The 27,328-nt window shown below is 53.8% G+C and overlaps 4 protein-coding genes across 9 annotated transcripts; 3 read left to right on the top strand and 1 right to left on the bottom strand.

Moving 5' to 3' along the window:
• Positions 1 to 1,216: 1,216 nt before the first annotated feature.
• On the top strand, positions 1,217 to 7,588 carry GPC2 (glypican 2). 2 transcript variants are annotated; one of them, XM_058569161.1, is made up of 11 exons: positions 1,217 to 1,579; positions 2,264 to 2,422; positions 2,746 to 3,068; positions 3,528 to 3,569; positions 3,897 to 3,977; positions 4,782 to 4,944; positions 5,193 to 5,323; positions 5,562 to 5,705; positions 5,793 to 5,932; positions 6,018 to 6,193; positions 7,003 to 7,588. In XM_058569161.1, exons 1-11 carry the CDS (start codon positions 1,408 to 1,410, stop codon positions 7,251 to 7,253), a joined length of 1,782 nt encoding a protein of 593 aa, XP_058425144.1. In that variant the 5' UTR covers positions 1,217 to 1,407; the 3' UTR covers positions 7,254 to 7,588. The 2 variants fall into 2 exon arrangements, with proteins under 2 accessions (XP_058425144.1, XP_058425145.1); XM_058569162.1 differs by lacking the exon at positions 3,528 to 3,569 and having other exon boundaries at positions 1,218 to 1,579.
• A 959-nt stretch (positions 7,589 to 8,547) lies between these two features.
• On the top strand, positions 8,548 to 14,239 carry GAL3ST4 (galactose-3-O-sulfotransferase 4). 3 transcript variants are annotated; one of them, XM_058569167.1, is made up of 4 exons: positions 8,548 to 8,615; positions 9,794 to 10,106; positions 10,288 to 10,591; positions 12,800 to 14,239. In XM_058569167.1, the coding sequence occupies exons 2-4, from the start codon at positions 9,982 to 9,984 to the stop codon at positions 13,823 to 13,825; spliced, it is 1,455 nt and encodes a 484-aa protein (XP_058425150.1). In that variant the 5' UTR covers positions 8,548 to 8,615; positions 9,794 to 9,981; the 3' UTR covers positions 13,826 to 14,239. The 3 variants fall into 3 exon arrangements, with proteins under 3 accessions (XP_058425150.1, XP_058425149.1, XP_058425148.1); XM_058569166.1 differs by lacking the exon at positions 8,548 to 8,615 and having other exon boundaries at positions 9,002 to 10,106; XM_058569165.1 differs by lacking the exon at positions 8,548 to 8,615 and having other exon boundaries at positions 10,047 to 10,591.
• A 233-nt stretch (positions 14,240 to 14,472) lies between these two features.
• TRAPPC14 (trafficking protein particle complex subunit 14) lies at positions 14,473 to 18,878 on the top strand. Of its 2 annotated transcripts, XM_058569163.1 has the most exons (11): positions 14,474 to 15,071; positions 15,282 to 15,377; positions 15,490 to 15,619; positions 15,791 to 15,877; positions 16,034 to 16,154; positions 16,261 to 16,408; positions 16,544 to 16,626; positions 16,734 to 16,897; positions 17,421 to 17,575; positions 17,804 to 17,997; positions 18,110 to 18,878. In XM_058569163.1, the coding sequence occupies exons 1-11, from the start codon at positions 14,661 to 14,663 to the stop codon at positions 18,261 to 18,263; spliced, it is 1,743 nt and encodes a 580-aa protein (XP_058425146.1). In that variant the 5' UTR covers positions 14,474 to 14,660; the 3' UTR covers positions 18,264 to 18,878. The 2 variants fall into 2 exon arrangements, with proteins under 2 accessions (XP_058425147.1, XP_058425146.1); XM_058569164.1 differs by lacking the exon at positions 15,791 to 15,877 and having other exon boundaries at positions 14,473 to 15,071.
• Positions 18,879 to 19,122: 244 nt separating this feature from the next.
• LAMTOR4 (late endosomal/lysosomal adaptor, MAPK and MTOR activator 4) lies at positions 19,123 to 22,722 on the bottom strand. Of its 2 annotated transcripts, none has more exons than XM_058569170.1 (4): positions 22,635 to 22,722; positions 22,045 to 22,125; positions 20,110 to 20,227; positions 19,123 to 19,470 (listed from the first exon to the last, which is right to left on the bottom strand). In XM_058569170.1, the coding sequence occupies exons 1-4, from the start codon at positions 22,635 to 22,637 to the stop codon at positions 19,373 to 19,375; spliced, it is 300 nt and encodes a 99-aa protein (XP_058425153.1). In that variant the 5' UTR covers positions 22,638 to 22,722; the 3' UTR covers positions 19,123 to 19,372. The 2 variants fall into 2 exon arrangements, with proteins under 2 accessions (XP_058425153.1, XP_058425152.1); XM_058569169.1 differs by having other exon boundaries at positions 22,611 to 22,686.
• Positions 22,723 to 27,328: the final 4,606 nt, after the last annotated feature.

Raw genomic sequence — 27,328 nt, forward strand, 5'->3', positions numbered from 1 at the left:
ATCGGGGGACTAAAGACTCCCCCGCCCCAGGCGCCGCGCCCGGCTTCGGGCCGCTCTCCAAGCACAGGGCCAGGCACACAGCAGAGCAGCTTAAAGCAGAGCCCTCGCCCGGGCTTCGGAAGCGCCAATCACCTGGTGCAAGGGAACCAGCTCGCGCGTTAAAACAAAAACCCCGAAAATACAGAAAAACAAAAGCACGCAGACTTTCATTTCTAGAAGGCTAGAACCTGGTTCCACGCGGAACGGAATGGGAAACGCTCAACAACTCGGGGTGGACGCGCCATTACAACAGGGCCGGAATCGCGGAGAGAGTAAAGCAAAGCTCGCCTTCACCACTTTTCCAGGAGGTGGGATGTGACCCACCCTGGGGTAAGTTTCTTCGGGCTGAGGAGCAGCCTTCTAACCGCTCAGGAGAGTGACTCTCAGACTCTCGGGGCCTGGGGATGGGACGCTTGGCCTCTGTTGGGGGAGGCCACTGAGGCACGGGGTGGGGGAGGGGTTCCTCAGGGCCGAGAGTGTGTGTGCGCGGGCGTATTCGCGAGTCAGAGGGGCCTCACTGTGTGAGCTGGAACAGCGACTTCCGGCTGAGCAGGGCTGAGGAAAAGTCACCGCCTTCGGTCCCTCAGGTCTCTGTGGTCACCCCACCTCCAGCACTGGCGTAAGCCCCTTCCCTTCCGGCGGCGGAAGAATCCAGAAACACGCGGGAACGCGCGAGGGCAGTTGTGGGCAAGCGCGAGTACAACTTCTGTTCCGGTAATTCTCGCGAGGTTTGGAGGTGCCCTAGCTCGTGCTCGCCACGTTCCAGTCACGCCGCTCCGGCAGCCTCGTGCGGCCACGAGGTCTCAGGCGTGCCGCCCAGTCACGTGGGCCCGGGCACGAGTGCCGCCCGCTTTGGCCCTGCTCCACCCCGGCCCCGCCCCCTCTGCCTCCAATCTCTCCCTCCATTGGCGGGTCTTCGCACTAGACTAGTAGTGCCCCTTCAATCAGGCTTCTCGACTTCCAGAGGCTGGGTCCCACCCAGGCCCCGCCTTTCGAACCGGGTCGCCACGCCCCTGAGAGAGACCACGCCCCTCCCCCAACCTCCTTATTTCGGCCGAGTCCCGCACCCCCGCCGAGCTTCCCCACTGCATTGGCTTAATTTCTCCCTGGACCCCGCCCCTCAGGCCGGCTCCTTCCCATCATTGGCGGGGCGCCTCCTCGGGCCCCGCCCCCTGTCCGGCTCCCCGCTCCCATTGTCTCGGCAGATGCCGCCTAGTCCAGCAATCGTGCTCGCTGTTCAGTTTTCCGAGGTCGCGCTCTTTCTCTCGCCGGCGGGGCGGTCCCGCGGCAGAGAACCGCCTTTCCGAGTTCGGGCGGCTGTTCCTTCCTCCTTAGGACCCACTTTGCTGTCCCACGGCGGCAGCAGCTATGTCCGCGCTGCGATCTCTTCTGCTTCTGCTGCTGCCTCTGAGTCTTGGTCCTGGTCCTGGTCCGGGACCCGGGAGCGAGGCAAAGGTCACCCGGAGTTGCACTGAGACTCGGCAGGTGCTGGGGGCCCGGGGATATAGCTTAAGCCTACTCCCTCCCGCCCTGATCTCAGGTGAGGAGAAAGAGGAAGACTAGAGAATTGGGGGCGAGGGTGGTGGGCGGAGGCGGGTCCTCCCCATCTCACAATAACTCTCTTCCCTTTCAGAGTGACCGTTATAATCATCTTTTCCTCCCCTAGTAATAATGTCTCTCCTTCTCCTGAACTTCCTTACCAGGATCACAATAACGCTCCTGTTCACATAATAGCTCTCTTACTCCACCCCCCCCACCCCCCCCACCCCCGCCCCAGGAATCCCTTTCTAGTAACTAGCATCCCCCTCTGTGTTTCTTTCTTCACAGCCCAATTTCTCCCCCTCGCTATTTCTATGAGGTCCTTCTCTGATAATACCTTCCTGCTCACCAAGTAACCCCATTCCTCCAAACCCCATTCTTCCCATAGAAGCGGTGCTGTAAGTTCTTAGAGGCTTGGGGTGTGTGACGTTGGGGAAGGTCACCTGAGGACCCTCTGATCACTAATTTGGCCCCTCATTGTTTGATCCCATGGCTAATGGCAGTAAACTGGGGATGGGTGGGGAGACAATAAGGAGGGGATAGGGTCAGATGGGAATGAGGGGACAGACAATAGAAAAGAGACCAGACAGGTGGAAGAGAAGGGATGGCCCCCAGAGATTAGCAGGAGAAGGAAGGAATTTGATGACATCACTTCCCACCATTCCTCTGTGTCTCCTCTGTCCAGGTGAGCACCTCCGGATCTGTCCCCAGGAGTACACCTGCTGTTCCAGTGAGATAGAGCAGAGGCTGACCTGGGAGACTGAGGCTACCTTCCGAGGCCTGGTGGAGGAGAGCGGCTCCTTCCTGATTCACACACTGGCTGCCAGGCACAGAACATTTGATGGTGAGGACTCAGGGTCCCCAAACCTGTTCTCACATCTCCTCTCTGTGCTCATGACCCAGCAAGCATCCTGTCCCTACTTCCCACTCCATCCCTAAGGCACCCCAGCTCTGGTTTAGACTCCCCTACTCCCACCCCAGGCTCTCTTTAGGGTCCTGCCCCCCCACCCCAATTCCTAGTTTGCCTAGGTCTCTGAGAGTTGCTCATTTTCTAATTCACCTGTCTTTTCTCTTCTCTCCCCATCCCCGTCTCTTCCTGCCTCTGCCCTTTTCCATCCTTTTCTGGCCTCACCCCACCTTACACCCCTTTCTCTGCATTTGCCACAGAGGTTTTTCGGGAGATGCTCTCATCATCTGAGCACTCCCTGGCCCTGCTCTTCCAACGCTCCTATGGCCGCCTGTATTCCCAATACAGCCCCTTATTCAGTGGCCTGTTCTCTCGGCTGCGGGACTACTATGAGAGGTCCAGTGAGGGGTTAGATGATGCATTGGTGGATTTCTGGGCACAGCTCCTGGAAAGAATGTTCCCCCTGCTGCACCCACAGTACATCTTCTCCCCTGACTACCTGTTCTGCCTCACGCGCCTCGCCTCCTCTGCTGATGACTCTCTGAAGCCTTTTGGGGACTCACCCCGCCGCCTCCGCCTGCAGGTGAGGGGCCCCAAGGCCTGAGCTTCAGCCACCTCTGACCTAGTGACCTCTGAACTGTGCACCACTCACCTTCAAACCAATGACCCTCCTTTTGTGCCCGAGTCACCCCTGACCTGGTGATCCCCCATCCTGCATGGCAGCCATCTTTGACCTGGTGCACCTATCTTGAGCCCCAGTCACCTCTGCCTGACCCAGTGCTCCTTGGTCTCCTTTAATTGGATGCCCTCTGCTCCCTTCATTCTGTGCTCTAGTTTCACACAAATTCCTTACCCACTCACCTGCTCTTGGCCCCCAGCCACCTTTCTGCTAACTCCTCCGTAATCCTAATCTCTTGATTTCCTTTGGTTCAACTAAATGTGAGTTAGGCACTTAATATTTGAGAAGGATTTTCATTTATAGTATCTGATGTAATTGTCATCATAACTTTGTGAGGTAGCTATTAGTATCCCTATTTTACAGATGAGAAAACTGATCATCCCAGAGGTTAAGGTCTCACAGCCTGTAAGTGTTAGTGCTGTGTCTCACACCCAGGTCTTCTGGCTTCAATTTCAGTGTTTCTTCTGATACACAGTCCCTCTGTCTCCAAGCCTTGTTAAACACAACCCCTCCAGCTCTTCCCAAGCCCAGTTCCCGTTGATCCTTCTAGACTATAATTCCTTTCAGCCTCTTGAATCTGCCTCCCTGTACCACCTAGCACTCCTAACCACCCCAAGATAACCCCACAAACCTAACCCCCACTGCGTGTCCCCTTGGTGCAGTCTCCTGGCCCCAGTCTTGACTAATCTACAACACCCTGTTGTTTTCCTCACTTTCTTTCCCCTCCGCCAGATAACCCGGGCGTTGGTGGCTGCCCGTGCCTTTATCCAGGGCCTGGAGACGGGAAGAGATGTGGTCAGAGAGGCACTTAAGGTTAGAGGGGGCCTGAGTATGGGCAGGGCCCAGGGAGGGAAGGAGAAGTAGGAGAGTACAGGCAGAAGTAGGAGAGGCCGCATGAGGAAGAGTCAGGCACCAGCTGGCAGGAGAGGCCAGGGGCCTTCCCATATCAGCTTCAGGCCCTGGCATCTCAAAATAAATCGAGAAGGAGGGGGCTGGAGTGAAGTCTTCCTGGTGTCATGATCCATGACCTCCTCCCACATTTGACCCTCTCCTGCCCTCTGATGACTCATATCCCCTGCCAGCCTCTGGGGGCCTGCTTATCTCCATAGCAGCCCAAGATTGGAGTACTGGCTTCCCTGATTTCCTCCAGGACCCCTCAATGGCTCCCTCTTCCTTGCTACTGAAGGCCACATTCCTGGCTTGGCCTTTAAAGCTCTCTCTCCACCACCTGTTCTTCCCTCCACCCCTGCCTCGCAAACCTCCCAGCCTCACCTCCTGTACTCTCAGTTTCCTCTTTCCCCAACAGGATGGGCTCAGTCTTGTCCTTGAACCTTTTCTCAAACTCCGCCACTCCCTCTCTACTTCCATCCCTCCCAAGCAGCAGTATCTGCATCCTGGCCCCTAGGAACCTCTCTCCTCAGATCTGTGGCAGTCTTGGGGTCTCACCTACTGCTATATGGGGTCACCAACCCTAGATGTTCACGTCCAGCTCTCTACATAGAGCCTGCGGAAGGTGGGGTGGGGTGTGTGATTTCTCTGCGTGCCCAGCACCAAGCTAGGCTGAGGGCAGCCACGGTGGATGGCTGTGGATGACACAGCCCTGTTCTCTGCCCCCAGGTGCCGATGTCTGAAGGCTGCAGGCGGGCTGTGATGCGTCTGACAGGCTGCCCCCTTTGTCGAGGGGTCCCCTCACTGCCACCCTGCCGGGGCTTCTGCCTCAATGTGGCCCATGGCTGTCTCAGCAGCCAGGGAATGGATCCTGACTGGGGGGCCTATCTGGGTGCGGGGATTCAGGAAAGCCTGGGAGGGCTGTCTGTGTAGAGGGTGGGTGGGGGTGGATCAGGGAGAGAATTTTAAGCGGTATTGAGGGGGGACTATGGGGGGTGCTGTTCTCCTGTGAGTTTCCCCCATCCAACACCTTGCTCCTTCCCTCTAAGGCCAGGGTCAGGATCTGTGGGAATATTCTGGTTCAGTATCTCCCTGGCTGGCCCCTCATTGCACCCTTTCTCTTTCTCCTCTTCCTTCAAGATGGTCTCCTCTTCCTGGCTGAGAAGCTCCAGGGCCCCTTTTCCTTTGAGCTGGCAGCCCAGTCCATCGGGGTGAAGATCTCAGAGGGTTTGATGTATCTGCAGGAAAACAGTGTGGGGGTGTCAGCCCAGGTACAGGGGCCATGAGAAGGGAGGGGAGTGTCAGCCTGAGGGGTGGGGTGTCAGCTCGAGTACAGGAGAATGGTGGAGGTGAGGGCCTGGGGTGGGGGGACAGCGTGGGGTGTCAGGGAGACACTGTAGGGTATCTGGGGAAAGGGGGGGTGCCAGGGGATACTGGGGTGTTGGAGTGGGGACAGAGTGTGGGTTTCACCGCAGGATGACTGTGTGGGGTCTCTTCGCTGTGCTGCAGGTGTTTCAGGAATGCGGGAGCCCGCAGCCGGCGCCGGCCCGCGCCCGCCGAGCCCCAGCCCCCCGGGAAGAGGCAGACCGGCTCTGGACGGCGGCGGCGGAGGAGCGGCCCACGACGGCTGCGGGCACCAGCCTGCCCCGGCTGGTGAGTGGGGGGCGGGCGAGCGGGCGGCTGCGGCGGCAGCGGCAGGGGCGCGCGCTCCAGCTCGGCCCGCTCTCTCTGCTCGCGCAGGTGTGGGAGCTCCGCGAGCGGCTGGGCCGGGTGAGGGGCTTCTGGGCCGGGCTGCCCCTGACGGTGTGCGGGGACCTCCGCATGGCGGCGGACATCTCGCAGGAGGCGGCACCGTGCTGGACCGGAGCCGAGCGGGGCCGGTGAGATCCGGGCGGGCGGCGGGGGGGCGAGGCCCGACTCCAGGGGCGGGCCGGGAGGGAGCCTTCGGGGCTGCTCTGCTCGCAGGTACTTGTCGCCCGTGGTCGGGGGCTCCCAGACCGAGCAGCTCAACAACCCAGAGCTGGATGCGGAATCCTCGAGCCCCGACCTCCAGACGAGGAGGCGGCGGCTGCAGCTCCGCGCGGCCACGACCAGGATGAGGGCGGCCGCCCTGGGACGCGACCTGGACCTGGAGGACTGGGGTGAGACCCGGGGGCACCCTGAGGGCCTCGCTCCTACCGGCTTCCTGCGATTGGACCCGGGCCCACCCTCAAGCCCCGGGCCCCGCCCACTGCTTTCCGGGTCCCTCCCTCGCATCTCTGCTCGGTTATCATTCATTCCCTCATTCATTTAGCAGGCATTTACTGAGCGCTTATCTCAAAGGTGAGGAGTAGAACAGTAGTGAGAGGGGCTCTGTCCTTGAGTTCACAGTGCAGTGGCGGAGACACTAAAACATTCTTACAGAACAGTGGGAAGCTTCTTAGAGTGGGCAAAGGGCTGTGGATTGGGGAGGGCGGGCAACGCCGGGGAGGTGGGGAAGCTGAGAGGGGACCATGGGCTGGCTCCCCAAGGTAGGGTTTGCCAGAGAAGCACAGCATGGACGTTCATTTTTTTCTCTCTCCTGCTGTCTGTCTGCTGTCTTTGTCTCTCCTCCCCCATCCCTGTTCCCCTCTGCTGGCTGCTGCTTTGTACGTCTGTTTTCTCTCTGTCTTTTCCTGTTTATCCTCTCTCCTCATCTGTTTGTCTCTCTTTTTGCTGGCTCTGTCTCATTGTCTCTTTTCCTGTCTCCCATCGCCTTCTCTCATTCCCATGTCTGTCTGATCTCTCTCTCCCTTCCTTCCTGTCACTCACTTTCTCCCTCCTCCCACTCTCCATCTATCTACCTGTCTCTCTCTTTCTCTGTTTTTATCTCGAGTTCTTTTCCTCCCTGTTTGTGTCTCTCTGTCTCCCTCTGTCTGCCTCTGCCTCTCTTTCCCATCCTGTCTGTCTCTGATCCTCTCCCTCCCTGCAGATGAGGATGCCAGCGGCTCTGGAGAGGGACAGCACTATGCAGATGACTGGATGGCTGGGGCAGCAGCTGTGGCACCCCCAGCCCGGCCTCCTCGCCCTCCTCGAAGGGACGGTGCTGGGGGCAAAGGAGGAGGTGTCATTGTCCGCCACAACCAGGGCAAGACCAGGACTGGGGGGACATCCGTTGGTTTTCACACCCAACCCATCCTCATTCTCTTCCTCTCAGCACTGGCCCTGCTTGGACCTCGATAACAGGGGAGGGGTGCCCTAGCATCAGAAGGGTTCATTGCCCTTCCCCTCCTCCCCCCTCAGCTGGGTCTGGGGAGGAGTCAAAGGGGGCTACAGAGAGGGTAGAGAAGGGACTTTTTGGGTGAATGGCTGGGGCCCCAAATCGAGGAGATACCCGTTGGTGAGTTGAGGGGGAGGTGTTCACAATATTTATTTTTTCATTTGGTATCTGCGGGAGGAGTGTAGGGGGCGGGCTGGGGCTATTTATTTAGGAAGGAGGTCTGGTCTCTCCAGCCAAGCCTCTAACGTGGGGCTGGCTGGTGGTCAGGCTCAACAAGGAGAAAGGGAGGAGTTTTAGAGTTGCAGTTGGGGGGGGTTGAAGGAAGTTGGAGGTGGGGAGGGGTGGGGGCACCTGGTCTCAGAAAAGACAAAGCTGGGTGCTGACGGGGTGCAGGGCAGGGGACTATGTGAATAGGATGTCAAGATCTATAGGCCTGAGTTCTATTGAGTTTTTTTCAGTATCAATTTCTTAAACTAAAATACCAAGAAAAAAAGGGGGGGGGGCTCGTCTCATGACCTCTGCCATCCACATCCTTCACAAGCCTCCCCATTTCATGTTTCAGTGTTTATTCTACAAATAAACGGATAATTTACTGGATCCCATGTGTGACCTTCTGTCCCCTCAGCATCCCTCCCTGAGCCCTGGCTCCTGGCGGAGGCCCCAACCTCTGTGACGGGCTTGGTCTCTGCCTGCCTCGTGCCTCTCTGGGAACTTGTTCTCTGGACTGAGTTTGGGCAAGTTGTCTACCCTCTGGATCTGAGCCCCTTCATCTGCAAGAATGGGGAGAATTGTGGGGACCGAATAGGAACTGTATGAGGAAGCACCTTGTCACCAGCAAAATTCCTTTTGAACATGAGGCATCATTAATATTACCACACCACTGCCCCCTGCCTTCAGAGTGGGAGCCCCTGTTCTCTGTGTGTCAGCCTTTGGCTACCTTGTAACGACCTTGACAATGTCTGCTTTCAACTCTTATCTGTCACTTTCTCCTTCCTTTCTTTCCTTGTGTTGCCTGAATGAGTCTTTTGTTCTGCAGAAAGCAGAAACAGGTATAATTGATTCCCAAGTGTGAAAGGAGGGTAGGAGTGGTGTCTTCTAAGGGCGGGCTGCGTGCCCTGGCAGAGAAGGAAAGGGAGGGAGAGACCCAGAGACGCGATCAAAGCTGGAGCAGCTGCTGGGACTGGCGGGACAAAGGGAGGGAGAGGGGAGGAGCCTGGGCGCTGAGAAAGTTTATGGGGAAAGTTGAGCAGAGCGAGGCGCTGGGCGGTGGCTGGGGAGGGCGAGAGGGCCAGACCCGATTTCCTTGCGGCTCCTCAGGTGGCCTGGTGAGTGGGCAAGTGAAGCCGAGGCTGCAGCCAGTGGAGGGAATCTAGAATTAATGGGAGGAGACTTGGGGGGTTCAAGAGAGAACTCCGGAGGGGGCCAACAAAGGGCTGGTGATAGACTGAGCAGTCACCAAATCTGAAGAGGACAGAGCGCTGGAATGGGGGTATAGGGAGGAGACAGAGATGGATGGAAGGAATAGAAGAAATCTGGACACAGGAAGAAGTCCAGCGCAGGGCTGGATACCGAGGGCTGTGTTGGGGGAGGGAATTGGGGAAGATGCCAGAGGGGGCGGGTCTTTAGGTAGCAAGTGTGGGTTGTCTTTTGCCTAGGGTCACCCCTGGCTCATCCTAGACGGGGCTGTCGGGGCTTGTTGGAGGGGCCGTGGCCTGAGGTTGTGGGTTGTCATCTGAAGGGGCGGGTCCAGACTCAGTCCATTAGGAAGCTGGGGCCTGTGGGAAGGAACTCCGAAGCTCAGTGTTTGCGTCTTTCTCTCGGTATCTTTGTGTCACAGAGTTTTTCTCTCTCTCTCCAGCCCCACCCTCTCAATCTCCTCTGGGTGCACTAATGGGGTTGGAAAGTGGGAACGGGAGTGTGTAGGTGTGTGTTGAGGGATCTGGGTTTCATAAGTAACCCACATCTCCCCCAGCCCCTCACACCCTGGGGTCTGCCCTGTGCTGAGAGGGGAAAGAGAGGCCTGAGTTTATAACGAAGGGATAGCTTACTCTTACTCATTACAAAGTCACTCCTGTAGTCTAACTTCCCTGTGTTCATCAGCTGGTGCCCTGTCTGACCCTCATTCCCTCCTTATGGCTTCCCCTCTCAGCCTCCGGATGGGGCTCTTCATCCCAATCTGTCACAGAGGAGCTCAGGAGGAAGCAGGGGGCTTGGCGATGTCCACCTCACTGTTGTATAAGCAGATGGATCTGATCTTTCTCACCGGGTCTCTTTCTTCCTCCCCTTTCCTTCAAAATCCCTGAGGCTCAGGGAGAAACTGTAGGTGGGGGTTGGGGGTACTGGAGACTGACAGCAGAGGAGTAGTTGTGGGGCCACCTGGAAGATCTGGGTGGAGAGATCTCGCCCCTGTTTTCCTCCCTGAATTAGGTCTCAGTTGCGGCCGCAGGAGAGAAGGCTTTACCCTCTTCTTAGACTCCCCTCCTTCCCCTCATTTCCCTTCTAGACGCTGACAGAGGCAAAAAACTGCTAACTCAGGGGGCAGACTCAACCAGGGCTGTGAGCAGGCCTGGGGAATGACCCCCCGATCTCGAACCAGCGCCTTCCGTGGCTGCACGGCTGTCTCAAGCTGTCTCTGCTTCTGTGCCTGGCCTTTGCCCTGTCCCTCTCTAGTGTTACCCTTCCCTGTGCCACATGGGCCCTCTGTCTTCTACCAGGACCATGCGCCTCTGGGGGCCTTGGAGCCTGGGGGTGGCTCTGGGAGTCTTCATGACCATCGGATTTGCCCTCCAACTCTGGGGGGGCCCCTTCCAGAGGAGGTGAGTTCCCATCTTGTCCCAACGTCCCATAGATGCCCCCCCTTTTTCTCCTCCCCATCCCACCTGGGGCTGTGACTCTTGGGGACTCAGAAGAGGCTCCTTGCCCTCGGTCCTTGCTCCACAAGATGCCCATCCACCTGCTGGTAAGGGACAGGACACTTCCTCTGCCATCTCTCCCCAGGCTACCTGGGCTGCAGCTCCGACAGCCCTGGGCCCCATCTCCGGGACCAGCTGTTCCATCCTGCCCACCTCGGCAGCGACTTGTTTTCCTGAAGACGCACAAATCCGGGAGCAGCTCTGTGCTGAGCCTGCTTCATCGCTATGGGGACCGACACGGGCTGCGCTTCGCCCTCCCCGCCCGCTACCAGTTCGGCTACCCAAGGCTTTTCCAGGCCTCTCGGGTCAAAGGCTACCGCCCTCAGGGTGGAGGCACCCAGCCCCCCTTCCACATCCTCTGTCATCACATGAGGTTCAACCTGAAAGAGGTGAGGGGTGTAGAGGGGGGTGGGTGGGGCTGGAGAGAGATGGATTCGGGCCTGTGGCCCAGACCACCAGGGGAGGAGGCCCCAAGCCTGGGGGCTCCCCAGACACCACCTCACCTAAAAGTTGGGCATGGGGACCACAAAGGTGAGATTCCCTCTCTCAGCTGTCCCTTCCCCAGTAGTTTCTGGGAGCCGAAGTCCTGCCTTCTCCCATCTGAAGCTTACTGTAGTCTCTCTCCTTGACCAATTTATTCCACGGGTTTCAGGGCCCTGCCAACTCTGACCCCCCCCCCCAACTCTCCCTCCAGGTTGCCCCCTGCCTTTCTTGGCCTCTTCCACTTACACTACCAGGGCCCCTGCTCAGCCACTGCCTTCTGACCTGTCTTATTCTCACTGCCCTCACCATTTCTGCCAGATTTTGAGGATCAGCTATACGCCAAGCCGGAGCCCACACCCCCAGCCTCAGTTCTAAAGGGGGAGACGAGAACACGCACTCACATGTCATCCATACACACACATCCGAACCTGAAAGCTCTTGGAGGAAGAAAATCAATGTGCAAATGAAAACATACAGGGAAGGAACTAACTTTTATTGAATACTTCCTGAGTGCTGGGTGCTAATCTTACCATCACCTTGCCAAGAAGGCACTGTAAGTGTCTCCAGTACACAGAGGAGGAGATCGGGTCTTGGAGAGCCTAAGTGACTGGCCTCTGTTAACAGAAAGTGGCAGAGCTAGGATTTGAACCCAGGCCCATCTGCTCCAAAGCTGAAGAGCCTTCTGTGGCATGTGTGCATGTGTGTGTTTGTATTTGGAACTGCGGGGAGAATATTCAAGAGGTGGGCTTTCTGGAGAGAGGTGGGTTTTAAAGGAAAGGGTGACATAACTTCATAGTAAGGAGAATATTAGACCTAGAGGGAGCAAAACATCAACAAAGACGTGGTGGTGGTGGTGCACGTGTGCGTGCACATGTATAAGAGGGGGTATGTGTGTGTAGGTGGTAGAACTTTAGCTGAGTGTGATCTAATGGGCAGGGAGGGGCCACTGTTGGGAGTGAGGCAATGACAATGAGCTTTGAGGTAGGTTTCTCCGGAGCTTAGGATGATTATCTTCATTGTTACCACCATTCATTGAATACCTACCATATTCCATGCACTTCCACATTCTTCAAGGTAAGTGTTAACCCAGAATTATAGATGGAGGAATGAAGGCTCTGAGAAGTTCAATAACCTGCCCAAAGTTACACAATTGGTAAATGGCTGAATTGCGATTCTATTCCAGGTCCACCTGATGCCACAGACTGTACTGCACTGTTCCCCTACACCTTCAAAGAGATATACAGTTCACAGGCTCTGCCCTGCAAGCATGCCCATATTAGCAGAGCAGATTGGAGGACATCATGTCAGGGAGTCAGGTTCAATGAGGAAAGTCACGTTCAGAGGCAGAAACTCTTCAGGAAGCCCACGAGCTGGGTTCTGATGTGGATCTGCCTAGAGGACCATGTTAGGGTGTGGCTCAGCCCAATTCCCACCTTCTTCCTTGCTGAGAAGTGGTATCACATGTCCCAGGCCTGAGGGCAGCACCTTACTGGGTGGCCATGGCCCCCCAGTGCCCAGTCCAAGGGTGTCTTTTGTTCTCCAAGATGCCCGGGAGCCCCAGAAGTGCCCTTTGGCCATCCTGGCCTTGGCCTGCTCACCTGAAGCCTATACTTGAGACAGCAGTATTGTTGCCCCTTCTCCTCCCTCTCTGCTGCCAGTGACCCCCCTGAGAAGGCCCGAGGCCAGTTCCTTTCTTGAAGCTGTGACCAAGAGTCCCAGTGTAGGCACTTAAGAGGTTTTTGTTGGAGAAGTGAATACAAAGTTTGGTTTCTAAAGGTTTTACTGACCACGGCAGACAGAAAGGCCCAAGGAAATTAATGTTCTCTAGGAGTTTCCCATGTTCCAGGTTCCTTCATATCCTTCATCTCATGTAACCTCCATAATCACCTGGGAAGGAAGGTAGGATGATCCCCATTTTGCAGATGAGCAAATTGAGTCTCCGAGTTGTTAAGTACCTTGCCCAAAATCTGTGCAGCTAGTGAAGAAAGCTGGGGATTCTCAGCAGAGCTGTCAGAAAGAAGTTTGAGGTTGGGGGATCAGCGGGCATTGGGCTTGCTCTTAGTTTCTTCCTGGCCCAGTTCTTTCTCCCTACGTCTGTTTTCTCTCCTCTGCAGGTACTTCAGGTCATGCCTTCTGACAGCTTCTTCTTTTCCATTGTCCGAGACCCAGCAGCTCTGGCTCGCTCTGCCTTCTCCTACTATAAATCCACCTCATCGGCCTTCCGCAAAGCACCATCCTTGGCTGCCTTCCTGGCCAATCCTCGAGCCTTCTACCGGCCTGGGGCTCGTGGGGACCACTATGCGCGCAACTTGCTATGGTTTGACTTTGGCCTCCCCTTTCCCCCACAGATGAGGACCAAGAGAGGGAATCCTCAACCCCTCAGGGACCCCAACCTCCCACAGCTGCGCGTCTTGCCTTCTGGCGCTGACCCTCGAGCCCACACCCAGGATCCCAATGCTCTCTTCCGTCCTGCTCCCACTATTGCTGACAGCCAGATGTCCAGCCCTGCCTCTTTAGATTTGGAGTCCTCGTCCTTCATCCAGTGGAATCTGGCCTGGCTGGACTCAGTCTTTGACTTGGTCTTGGTAGCCGAGTACTTTGATGAGTCATTGGTTCTGCTGGCAGACGCCCTGTGCTGGGGTCTGGATGATGTGGTGGGCTTCATGCACAATGCCCAGGCTGGAGGTAAGCTGGGCGGAAGCACTGTTGGCAATGGTGGATTGACTGCCGAGGACAGGCAGCTGACCGCTCGGGCTCGAGCCTGGAACAACCTGGACTGGGCTCTCTATGTTCACTTCAACCACAGTCTGTGGGCACGGATAAAGCAATACGGCCAGAACCGGCTGCAGAGTGCTGTGGCGGAGCTGCGAGCTCGCCGAGAGGCCCTGGCTAAACATTGTCTGGTGGGGGGTGAGGCTTTAGACCCCAAATACATCACTGACCGTCGGTTCCGCCCTTTCCAGTTTGGGTCAGGTAAGGTTCTGGGCTATGTACTTCGGAGTGGACTGAGCCTCCAAGACCAGGTGGAGTGTGAGCGCCTGGCTACCCCTGAGCTACAGTACAAGGACAAGCTAGATGCTAAGCAGTTCCCCCCAACAGTCTCTCTGCCCCTCAAAACTTCAAGGCCACTCTCCCCATAGGCATCAGAGTACTAAGTCCTAGGCTGAAGAGCAGCTAAGCTTGAAGGGCACGTGTGAGGACTGGGGGACAGCCAGATGCATTTTGCTGCCCTCAGAAAGCATGTCTAGATGCTTTCCAGAGGATGAATGAAACTTTGCACGGATTTGGGCCCCAAGTCCTCCAGCCGGGTCCGAGAAATCCCAGTCCTTTGTCTGCTAGCAGCGTCCCCCCGCCCCCGCCATTTTGCCCCTTCCCCCTTCCCCTTTCCAGTCCTCCACCTCCCCCCACCCCGAGGAGCAAACCATGGAGTAAACCAGAGAAAGTTTGGGACACGGTGGATTGGAATAATGCGTCAATTTCTCTATGAAATATTTGTTACTGGGTTCTGTTCGTCTCACTATAAAATGTTTGTTGAATGAATAAATAACTTGAAACTTCGAGTAGTTTTATGTAGGGCGGAATGGGGAGGGGATGGAGCATCTTCCTGGGAAAAGCGGGGTTGGAGGAGGTTCTTTTAATATTTCTCCTCCGTAGTCTCTCCTAAGTTCTCCTCGCTGCAGCCTAACCCCAACGGGACCCCGCCCCTCTCCTCCACGGTCCGGTCACCCACAAATTCCGGGGCCTCGGAGACCACGCCCCTTCCCTTCCGCTTCCGGTCTCCCGCCAGACTTTGGGTCCCGCACCCCGGTTCCGGCCCCGCGGGGTCTCGGTTCCGGGTTCGTTGCCCCGGTTCCCGGCCCCGGCTGGACTCTCGGGCCGTCCGGCTGCGCGCAGCACCCGCCGGGTGTCCGGACTGCCTGGCCCCGGCCCAGAGGCCCCCTCGCCCTCCGCCGGCCCCCACGTCCCCGCCGCCCCATGGAGTCCCAGTGCGATTACTCGATGTACTTCCCGGCCGTGCCGCTGCCGCCGCGCGCGGAGCTGGCGGGGGACCCGGGCCGGTACCGGGCGCTGCCCCGGCGCAACCATCTCTACCTGGGGGAGACCGTCCGCTTCCTGCTGGTGCTGCGCTGCCGGGGCGGCGCGGGGTCCGGCGCCGGGGGCGGCCCGGGCTTGGGCTCCCGAGGGGCCTGGGCAGAACTGGCGACCGCCCTGGCCGCCCTGGCCTCGGTCAGCGCTGGAGGCGGGGCGCCCGCGGGCGGTGGCTCCGGAGACCAGGATTCCGAACCCCCAGGGGGCGGGGATCCTGGTGGTGGGGGGTTGTTTCGAGGCTGTAGCCCCCTCCTCACCCACGGCCCGGGCCCTGCTACCTCAGGGGGAGCGACCACGGTGAGGAGCTTGGGGTGTCAGGGCACAGGGCGGAGGGGCGGTTTGCTGGGTTCCAAGGACGGGAGGGGACGGACGCTGGGGGCCTGAAGCTGGAGGCAGATGACGGATGAGGAGAGGGGAGGGCAGAACCACGTACCGCGGATCTTAAAGGGAACGCCGCAGGCTGCCTCTTTGACTCTCCTGACCTCTTCACCCCTTTCGCAACTCCAGCTGCCTGTGGAGGAACCAATTGTGTCCACAGATGAGGTCATCTTCCCACTCACCGTTTCACTGGATAGACTGCCCCCAGGGACACCTAAAGCCAAGGTAAGACTGGCAAGGGGTGGAGCTGCTGTCCTAATTCACACTCCCTTTCTAAGGCTCGGCTGGGGCTGGCTGTCTCTCCTCTTGACTGTGGTCTTGTGTCCCCTGTGTTCAGATTGTAGTGACTGTGTGGAAGCGGGAGGTTGAAGCACCGGAGGTCAGAGATCAAGGCTACTTGCGCTTGCTGCAGACCCGATCTCCTGGGGAGACCTTCCGGGGCGAGCAGAGTGCTTTCAAGGCGCAAGGTGGGGGGGAGAATGCAGAGGGAAAGTGCCAGAGTTTGGAATTTGGGGAACAGGGTGGAGAGGTGATACTGGCAAGTGCCCAATCTGGGGAGAAAAGAAAGATTAGAACTGTGGGTTGGAGGTGAGGTCTGCTCCCAGCCCATCATTTCTTGCCTCTGCCCTCTCCCGCAGTAAGCACCCTGCTGACTCTACTGCCCCCTCCGGTTCTGAAATGCCGCCAGTTCACTGTGGCTGGAAAACACTTGACTGTGCTCAAGGGTGAGCAGACGGGCGGCTCAGGTCTTGGGTAGCAGCAAGGGCATTGACCGGGTGGCAGTTACTCTGGGCAGGCTGGTGGGGATAGGTACGTTTTGGGGGTAAAGGTGGGGTCCGAGGGGTGCAGACACTCTGAGCTGAGCTGGTTACCTCCAACAGTGCTGAACAGCTCCTCCCAGGAGGAAATTTCCATCTGGGACATCCGCATTCTCCCAAACTTCAATGCCAGTTATCTACCTGTCATGCCCGATGGCTCTGTGCTGCTCGTGGACAATGTCTGGTGAGGTCCTGGGGCGGGGCAGGGCCGTGAAGTGGTCGGGATGGGGGCAGGGCCAAGAGCTCTGGCATGGAAAGACCCAGCTCTGTCCCTCTTTCTTCTAAACTAGTCACCAATCTGGGGAAGTCTCCATGGGCTCCTTCTGCCGCCTCCCTGGTACCTCTGGCTGCTTCCCCTGCCTGCTTAGTGCCCTGGAGGAACACAACTTCCTGTTTCAGCTGAGAGGGGGTGAACAGCCCCCTCCAGGAGCCAAAGAAGTGAGTGTAAATAAGGGGCTGATGTGTTCAAGGAAAAAGGTTAAGACAAAGCAGTGGGAGGGAAGAGCCAGGGCACTGACTAAGGTGAGAGAGGACCTCCGATACATGTGATGTTTCCCTTTGTCCCTGCCACAGGGCCTAGAAGTTCCCCTGATTGCTGTGGTTCAGTGGTCCACCCCGAAGCTGCCCTTCACCCAGAGCATCTACACCCACTACCGGTGAGTCTGTGGGACCCCCCCACACACACACACACACTGGGCACCATCCTGTTCACCTTTGTTTTGCAACACACACATCCTGCTTCCCTCCTTCTCACTGCTTCTAGCCTGCCCAGCATCCGCCTGGACCGCCCGTGCTTTGTGATGACTGCTTCTTGTGAATCCCCTGTTCAGACCTACGAGCGATTCACTGTCACCTACACGCTGCTCAACAATCTGCAAGATTTCCTTGCTGTGAGGCTTGTGTGGACCCCAGAGCACGCACAGGCTGGTAGGTTGGCTGCCAGGCTGGGATCTTGTCTGCAGGAGGGGAGGGGGGAGGAGGAAATGGACATAGGTGACTTGTGGCAGGCTGCTTTGGCTTTGTACCTAGGTGGTCTCCACAGTGTCAGAAATAGAGAGTTTAAAGAGGCAGCGGGGCAGAGTGATTTTAAGGGCATTCACTTGGGAGCTGGGCTCCCTGCTATGTTTGATTTCTACCTCTCCCATTAACTAGCTGTGTGACCTTGGGTAGGTTACTTAACCTCTCCGAGCCTCAGATTCCTCATTTCTAACATGGAGAAAACACCTCATGGGGTTCTTATGGCGATTTAATGAGTTAATGTATGTGAAGTGATTAGATCTCAGCACACAGTATTAGCTATTGTTATTTATAAAACTTAGCAAAAGATAACATATACTCAGTTTATTCCACAGAGTGGCTTTGAGGATCAAACGACTCTGCTTGTGAAAGCCCTTTGTGAACTGAGGAACACTGTACAGATGTGTTACTGGTTGCTGTTTCTGTCCCCCAGGAAAGCAGCTGTGTGAGGAGGAGCGCAGGGCCATGCAGGCAGCCCTAGACTCTGTTGTCTGCCACACACCCCTCAACAACCTCGGCTTTTCCCGGAAGGGCAGTGCGCTCACCTTCAGTGTGGCCTTCCAGGCTCTAAGGACGGGGCTCTTCGAGGTGGGCTGGGGAGGGGCTGGGCTGTGTGGTGGGTGATGAAGAAAGTCAGGGTGGAAGGAGTCAGGGCCACTAGCTTCTGTAAAATACAATGGGGGGCACTAAAACGCTGGGCAGAGGGAGGGTGGAATTCAGATCTGACATGGGCCTGTCAAGTGGGAAGATGGTTTGGAAGGCGGTCTGGGGCCTGGAAGCTGAGCTGGAATGCTACTCCGTGTCTCCCCACCCCAGCTGAGCCAGCACATGAAACTGAAGCTGCAGTTCACTGCCAGTGTGTCCCACCCTCCGCCCGAGGCCCGACCCCTCTCTCGCAAGAGCAGCCCCAGCAGCCCTGCCATCCGGGACTTGGTCGACAGGCACCAGGCCAGCCTGGGCCGCTCTCAGTCCTTCTCCCACCAGCAGCCCTCCCGTAGCCACCTCATGAGGTATGGAACCGCGGGAGGGGTTGCCAGTGGACTTGGTAGAGGCCAGAAGTGGAGAGGGAGCAGAAGGGGTTCTGGGGTCTGACCAGGGCCCACAGCTGCTGCCTTCCCCCAGGTCGGGCAGTGTGATGGAGCGCAGGGCCATCACACCCCCTGTGGCCTCCCCTGTTGGCCGCCCCCTCTACCTGCCTCCGGACAAGGCTGTGCTCTCTCTGGACAAGATTGCCAAGCGCGAGTGCAAGGTCCTGGTGGTGGAGCCTGTCAAGTAGCACCCAGCTGCTCTCCTCCCTCTTACACTCCCAGAAATCAAAAGCCCCCAGAGGGCGTCCTCTCTCCGGGCTGTGCCTCCCCTGGGATGCCTCCCACCATGGGTGAGGAGGCCCAGCAGGGCCGCCTGTCTGTGTCTGCTGATGAGGGACGAGGGAAGAAGCTGTGAAGTCGGCGGGTATGGCTGCAGCACTAAGCCAACAGTATTTCCCTGACCTCCTTGGGGGGGCTGGCCCCACCCCTCGGCCAGGGCAAGGCCTCCAAGAGCTCCCTTGCCCCCTGCCTCGTACCCTGGTTCTAAGTTTACAAAGTGTTTTCCTCATTCCTATTAAGTTGTCTTTCCCGCCTCTGACATTCCTTCCTGCCCACCCACCTGCAGGGCCGAGATTAGAGGGTGGTGATGGTAAAGGGACCCTGACAATGACAATGACCCTCCTGCTCAAGGGTCAGGGGAGATAGCTAGGTGGCCTCCTCCTGCCCTTCATGTTTACGTTTGCAGCCTGAAGCACTTTAAGTTGTGTGGGGTTTTGGGGGTTTTTTTGTCTGTCTATTCCTGTAAGTTATTCTTCAATGACTGCTTCCAACTGAAATAAGACTATTAAACGCCTGTTCAGGAGGGAGAAGGACTGTTGTTTGTGTGTTGGTGGCAGGAGAGACCCAGGGGCTCAGAATGATCCCTTCAGCATGCACACCACATAACTCCCCTCAGCTCCTTCCCACCCTTTTTTTTTTTGATTCCTAGTTTTATATGCCCAGAGGTGGCCTTGCCCTACCCCTCTGGGCTGAGGTACACAACTGTCTCTCCAGGTGGCAGACAGACTTGGGGCGTAACACCCACCCCTCATACACATATCCCTGGGCCCAGGAACATCAGACTCACGTTTATTAGGAGGAAGGGAGGGAAGAGGAAGGTCCCCTTGCCCTCATTCTCTTTAACATAGTGCAACATAGAGTCCCAAGCCTCTGCCCTTCCAGGTAGGGCTGAGGAAGTGGGTGACAGAAAGCCTTAGTTCTAGCAGGCAGCCAAGAAAGAGGTGGAGGAGGTCTGCGTCTTCCTCATCACAGAGGCTCAGGGACCCAGTCCACCTCTGCCCCTCACCCTCTGGCAGGCTCAGACGTCAATGGGCTCCCGGCCTCGGTTCTGCCTCTTCACCACAAACACCCTCTGTCCTGATATGGTCACCAGCAGCGTGTGTTCTCCAAAGACCACTGGAGGGGAGACACACCTTCCCCCGCCCGGGGAGAGGGAAGGGAGCACAGAGTTAGGGGGGTGTGGTGGTCTCTATGGGGTCACACACAAACTGGTGGGGATCAAAGTCCAAGAGATTCGGGGCCGGCCTGGTGGCACAAGTGGTTAAGTGTACGTACTCCCCTGCGGCAGCCCAGGGTTCGCTTGTTCGGATCCTGGGCGTGCACTGACGCACCGCTTGTCAAGCCATGCCATGGCGGCATCTCATATAAAGTAGAGGAAGATGGGTATGGATGTTAGCCCAGGGCCAGTCTTCCTCAGCAAAAAAAAAGGAGGATTGGCAGATGATAGCTCAGAGCCGATCTTCCTCACACACACAAAAAAAAGTCCAAGAGATTCAACAGTTCCAGGCTCAGAGATTTGAGGATGGGAGGTCTCCATGAAATCCCCTTCCTTCTCTTGCTTTCTCATAATTCTGATGCAGGAGTGAATCCCAAGGGGAAGTAAGTAGCCAAAAACAGCGACCCCAGGGGGAGATGGTGGGAGGTTGGTAGGAGACAGGTGTTGCTTCCCTGAGAAGAGAAGCCCCTGGGAGCACGCCCCCTCCCCCCCCCCCCGCCCCCACACCACCACCACCAGGGGCAGGGGCTGGGACTCACCAGACAGGCGCTTGAAGGGTACATTCATGCCGTGGTGCAGCCGGAAACCGCAGGCCGTGCTGACCAGCTCAGAGATGGCACTGGCTGCCTGCTCGTCATTCTCTAGATCCCCAGATGACTGCAGGCAGACAGAGGAAGGAGGATGGCAGAAATTAGGGGACAGAATTGGGAAAGAATTCCGGGAACAGTCACTTTGGCTCTAGCACCTGTAATCTCTCCCTATCTACTTTCTAATACCCCCAGGTCACCCTCAGTTTTGGAAAAACAAACCTAAAACTTTCCTATGATGTTGTTGCCCACCTTGTTGCCACCCTGTTTCTCATCCTTATAATACTGGGCTTCCCCCGAGAAGCAGTGACTCTTCATCCATTTCCTTACTGACCATTCTTTCCTAGTCCCTTGAAACTTGATATGTCTCCCTGTCCCCACTTATTTGATAAAGCCACATTCTCAAACATCAGTGCCTACCCACCACTGACTTGTTCAAGGCCCCCTCTTTTCCTCAGTCTTCCACTTGTTGCTCTGTCTGCAGAATCTGAAACATAAACAGCCCCTTTGTCCTTGAACGCCTCCCTACTACCTAACCCTTGGGTAGTGATGTGACAGTGGCCTGGGCTTCCTCTCTTCTGGTGACTGTCTCAACTTCCTCCTCAATATGTGCCTCCCACTACCCACTAGGTTAAGTTCAGTGCCCTTTGTTCTCCTGGACATTCTGTACCTCAGTTTCTTCATTTGTAAATTGGGGACAACAGTACCTACCTTATGGGCTCATTGTGAGGGTTATGTAAGATAATATTGGCAAGATGCTTAGAACAGCTCCTAGCAATATATCTTATTATTCTATATCAAACTCAGTGTCTCAAGTTAAGCCATCAAAATTCCCCTTACCTCTCCCCCTCTGCAATCAACTTCCTTTCTTAATTTCCAATTGGTTAAGGCACCATCATTCTAGGCTTGAATTCCAAGTATTACTGGATGGAGAAGTATCTTGTCTGTTACCCATCTTTAGTCATTACCGAGATATATTGATTCCTTTAAAATCTCTCCTTGCTCCTTCTCATTGCCACCAGCTCTGTTTCATCCCTAAATTTCAGTAGCAGCATCCCTGCTTCCGAATCCTGCCCCTCCTGGCCCATCTTCAGACCTGATAGAACAGTCTCACTCAATCACTTCATCAGCTCATGTTTCTGTTCAAAAACCCTTCAAAGCTCCTATTACCCTCAAGATTAATCCAAATGTGTTAACCCAGCCTTGACAGTCCTCCACAATCAGATCCTCCCTTACCACAGCCTCTTCTTCCCCGCAAATCTTTTCAACATATACCCAGCGCCAATTTAGACAGGCTGGTACCACACTCCCACAAATGTGTCCACCTCCCAGCCTTGAATACTCGCCTTCTTTTCTGCCTGTTCACAACCATCCATCCTTTAAGCCCAGCTGAATTCTTACCTCTTCCAAGAAAGTTTCCTTGCCCAAACACAAGTTATAACATGAAGGGTTGAATCCTTCATTTTCTGGACTCCATCAGTAGCCTTAACCACCTGCATTGCTTTCAACTTTTAAGCTTTAGCCTTGTCTCTCTAGCCAGATTGAAAACTTCTAGAGAGCTATCACTATATTGTACTATGGAACAAAATACAAAGCCTCTTCAACAAATACCACATAAAGACATACTCGAGAATAACTCGGGTAACAGCAGCTATCAACAAACCTGTAACTAGTGGGCTGACTTTGGTAAAGTTAGTAAACCTCTTTTACCTCAGAACAGTTATGAGACTAAGATTCCAGAGATTTAATTCCTGAAAGCTTACTATATGGCAAGGCACGATACCAGGAAAAGATCGAGAGACAAATTAGGTCAAACGGGGCAACGCTGGAAGAGATCACCGGGCCATGTGTACCTGGGGGACCCCGCCTCCCTTTCCCAGAACGCACCGCCAGCACTGCGCCTTCACTCAGCACCAGATAGCCGACCTGGTCTGGGATTCGCTCCAGCCCCTGGGTCAGTGCAGAAGTCTAGTGGGTAAAGATGAATCAGTGAGAAGCATGCTGGGAGGATGGTCCTTGGCAAACCCAAGTGTCTCTTGACAATGGCCCCCCAGGCTTCTTTCCCCACCCAAGGCCCTTCCAGACCCTCTTCCCTCTACATGGCCTTCAACACTGATCTTCCTGAGCCTCCTTCTGTCCTCACTCTGCCCCTGGACCCGCCCCCCGCAAACCCGCAACCCCGCGGCCTTCCACATCCCACCGTTGCTACCCCACTGGTCCCTCCTCACAGCCCCCTCTCCAATTCCCCTTATGGCCCGCCCCTCCCCCGCAGACTACTCGCCAGGCCCCCGTACACCCTCCCACAGATCTCTCCTCAGCCCTCTACGTCGCCACCCCTCTCATCTCCCTTCCCTGTCTGTCCTGGGCAGTGACGAGGTGAGGGCAGAGTGGGGACCTAGAAGGGGGCAAACAAAGAGACTGGGGAACAGCGACGCAAAACCCCCGGTACGTACTCCCGCGCATGCGTCCTCACTCACCATCGCAGCCTTTGGTACCGGGGCCGCTCCCTACCAGATCGGTAGCTTCCGGCTCCAGACCCAGGTCACGTGCTTCCACCCGCCGTTCTCCTCCTCCAGCCTTGCGCCCCCAGACTTTAGCCCCGCCCCCAGAATGCGGATTGGATTGTGGCTACGTCATCAGACTTAATCTGCCAGTGCAGAGCGCCGCTTCCTGGAGATGCGCGCGGATTGGTCGCAGACTCTCTTTAAGACTCATCTCCCCGCCCTTCAGGCCCAGAGGGCGAGGTGTCGGCGGAGGGGACGGCCTGGAGGGGCGGGGTCGGAGAGAGGGGCGTGGGCTGAGGGTGTGCCCCAGCGCGCGCAGGGGGTGGTGGGTACGGGTTCTACCCCTGCGGGATTGCCCACGAGTAGGACTGCAAGAATAGAGAGAAGTGACGTGAAATGTGTGTGAAAAGCTGTTGAAATACTACTCTTTTGCCTGTTCCAGGCAGCTAAGAGGGGGATTTGTTCAGAAGTGGTTTTTCGTCCAGGGATTCTGTGAGGGACGGGGTGATGGTGAATTGAGTCCCCCGCTAGCCGAGGCAGCTGCAATACTGAATACCGTCTGCCGGGAAAAATTAGAAACAGTAACTTGGAGTCATTATTTAATATCTGAGTGTAACATAGAAATTTTTTGTTTTAATTTAGTTTATAGACCTGCTGCAATACTGATGTGACTGAGGCAGTATTGGTGAGGTAAAATGAAGGATGATTCTAGAAATAAAACAATTAGTACTTGTTGGCAAGGACGTGGAGAAATTGGAGCCCTCGTACGTGGCTGCTGGGGATGTAAAATGGTGCAGCTGCTGTGGAAAACAGATCAGCGATTCCTCCAAAAGTTAAATATAGGGTTTATCTATGACCTACCAATTCCACCCCTAAACATATACCTAAGAGAATTGAAAACATATGATAACACAAAAACTTGTGCACAAATGTTTATAGCAGCATTATTGATAATAGCCCTGAAATGGAAACAACCCACATATCCATAAACTGAAGAATAGATAAGTAAAATGTGGCATATCCATATAATGGCATATTATCCAGCCATAAAAAGGAATGAAGTTCTGACATGCTACAACATGGATAAACCTTGAAAATATTATGCCAAATGAAAAAAATCAGACACACAAGGCCACATGTTATGTGACTCCATTTATGTGAAATGCTAGACTAGGCAAATCAATAGAGACAAAAAGCAGATTAGTGGTTGCTAGGGGCTGGGGGAGGGGGAAATGGAGAGTGACTGCTAATAGATATGGGGTTTCTTTTGGGGGTGATGAAAATGTTCTGGAATTATATAGTGATGATGGTTGCACAATGCTGTGTATGTAATAAAAACCACAGAATTGTACACTTTGAAATGTTGAATTTTACAGTATGTGTATTATATCGCAAAAAAATAAGTACTGTTGGTTGAGGAGAAAGCTAATTAGAAAAGATGGATACCTTTTTTTAAATGAGGTATGCTTATAATATAAACTTTAAATTGGAGGAGGATTTAGAGAGAGAAAGTTCTGTGGAGATGCATAATTAGCAAAGCTTCCCCAGGCCTTAGATATTGATGGCACTTTGTAGTATCATTTTCTTTGCGCTTACTGTTCAGAGCATTTTCATTCATACACTCACCTAACTCTCTCATTAACCACTCTATAATAGTATCCCCATTTTGCACATGGAGAAGTGGCAACAAAAAAATTTGAGCCTCGCTCACAAGCACACAGCTGGCAAGCAGCAGAGCCAGAATCCAGTCTAAGTCTGCTCATGCTGAGGCTGCTGCTTTTTCCATTGCTCCATCGGCCAACTACGTTTATTATTTTTTTTAAGTTACAGTTAATTTTACCTCAGAAATTCCCTGTTCTCATTTTTCTTGACACAGAGGAGCCCTTAGCAGGACAATGCTCATCAGCCATCGTTAGAATTGCTTCATTTTGACAAACAGCTTGCATCACACTACTGCTGTGGAGAGCGAAGTTGCTCATTCTTTTGTTCAACTAGTGTTTATTGAGCACCTTTTAGGTACCAGACACTCTTCCTGGAATTGGAGGTACAGCACTGAATAAAAACAAGACGTATTTTTTAATTGTTTTCAAGGAGCTGTGAGGGAGAGGGTGAGCCAGATAATAAATAAATAAGAAAATAAATGTTAAGTGGTGAGAAGTGCTATGAAGAAAAATAAAGCAGAGTTCCATTTACATCAAGTTCAAAAACATGAAAAACAAAATAATTTATATAATAATTATATATTGTATAATATATTAATATAATGTTATTTAATATATTATTGTTATATATTGTATATTAATAAAGTATTACTTAGTGCTTTATCTATGTATCTATATCTGTATCTATCCATATATAGTCATGCATTGCTTAAGAGTGGGAATAGTTTCTGAGAAATTAATTGTTAGGTGATTTCCTTGTTGTGCGAACATCATAGAGCGCACTTACACAAACCTATGTGGTATAGCCTACTACTCACCTAGGCTATATGGTACTAATCTTATGGGACCACTGTCGTAGATCTGGTCTGTCGTTGACCAGATCGTTGTTATGTGGTACATGACTGTGTCTCAAAATAATAAAGATTAAGAGAATGATAAATAAAATTTTGAATAATGGTTACTTCTGAGATAGAGAGGGGGATGGGATAGAGAGACACAAAGGGTTTTAAAGTATTGATAATTGCTATAGGTACACTGAATATTTGTCCCCGCCCCTAAATTCATATATTGACCCTAATCCCTAATTTGATGGTATTTGGAGGTGGGGACTTTGGGAAGTGCTTAGGCCATGAGAGTGGAGCTCTCATGAATGGAATTAATGCCCTTATAAAATAGACCCCAGGGACCCCTCACCTTCCACCTTGTGAGGACGCAGCACAGAAGGCTATCTGTGAACCAGGAAGTAGGCCTTCACCAGACACCGAATCTGCCAGTGCCTTCATCTTGGACTTCCCAGCCTCCAGAACTGTGAGAAATAAATGTTTGTATTTATAAATCACCCAGTCGATAGTACATTGTTATAGCAGCCTGAATGGACTATGGCAGTAATATTCTGTTTATTAAGTTCTAAGTCTCTCTGTCTCTCCCTCTCTCTGTGTACATACATACACACTTATTTTAATACATGAAAGATTTAATAATTAAAAAAACAAAGTAGGTCTTATGACCCAGCAACTTCACCCCAAGGCATATACCCAACAGAAATATGTACGTATGTTCACTCAAAGACATGTACTGCGATGTTCATAAAAGCTTTATTCCTAATAACTCAAAATTGGAAGCTACCCAGATACCCATCAATGGTTGAATGGATAAATAAATTGTGTCACACTCACACAAAGGAACACTATAGAGCAATGAGAATGAATTAACTAAAAGTACACACAATGGCATGAATGAATCACGCAAACTTGATGTTGAGTGAAGAAGTCAATTACAAAAGAGTACATTCTGTGTGATTCCATTTATGTGGAGTAAAAAAGCAGTACACTGTTAGAAATTGGGATAGTGGTTATCCATGAGGGAAGGGTTGAGAGTGGACAAGAGGAGTGCTTCTGGGGGCTGGTAATAATGTTTCCTGATCTGGATGCTGGTGTCGCGTGTGCGTTCAGTTTGTGAAAATTTAGTGAGCTGTACATTTATGACATGAGAACTTTTCCTGTATATATATTATACTTGAGTAAAAAGTTAAAAAACACAGTCGAGTGAGAGGATATAGAAGGTCAGGGTGGTGGTGGGTGTGCTATTTTATATCAAATGGGCAGGATCAACCTCTCTGATGAAGCAACAACTGAACAGAGACCTGAGGGAGTGAGCTGTGTGGGTGTCTACATGCCCAGAGTAAGAATATTCTCAAGAGTGCTCGTTGAGCTTATTTTAGACTATGAGTTCCCTGAAGATAAGCACCTGGTCCCCCTTTGAAATGCTGGTGTCGACCTCAGCACCTAGCACGTTGCTAACCTACAAGTTGAGTACTTTTTTTCTATATTGTCCCAGCTGCTCCCAGAACTTCTTTCTGGTTTTTAGAGACTTTTTCTTTGGCCTCATGGTCTCTAACTCTGCTCTTTCCCCTTCCACGGTACTTTCTTCTTTTGAAAAGGAGGGAACAAATCCTGAGATGTGAAATAATGTGTTTGGATCCATCCCAGTGGCAGAGTTGGCCTCCTCACTCCTGTCCAAGCCATTTCCAAACGACCTCAACACTCCCTCTCTCTGCCTCGCAGAGCCTCCTGACTGGAAACCACACAGTCCTTTATTCACCCCCAGCTCAACCCCTCCCAACACACACACCTTGTCCCACCAGGATCTTAAGGGACCTACATCTCTAGTGTACCACTTACTACACTTCACTGCAACTCTTTGTTTGCCCGCCAACTCACTTACAACCTGAGCAGCCTGGGAATCAGGGTGTGATGTCTTCAACATTTTATTTCCAAAGCGCCTGACTATTACCCCTATCGTCTTCGAAAAGTGCCGGTTGAATGGATGTGTCAGGGTTAAGAGAACCAAGAAAGGTAGAGAAGCAGTTGGGAAGTCTGTTGATGGCTCTTTGATAGGGTAATAATTTGTTCTAGGAAAATAAGAAAGAAGGAAGTTGTGTGTGAGAGGCAAGGAGGTCTAGTTCCAAAGCAAACAATAAAATTTTTAAAAAATCTGGATTGAAAA

This window comes from Diceros bicornis, chromosome 26 (assembly GCF_020826845.1).
Source record: "Diceros bicornis minor isolate mBicDic1 chromosome 26, mDicBic1.mat.cur, whole genome shotgun sequence".
NCBI classification, from domain to species: domain Eukaryota; kingdom Metazoa; phylum Chordata; class Mammalia; order Perissodactyla; family Rhinocerotidae; genus Diceros; species Diceros bicornis.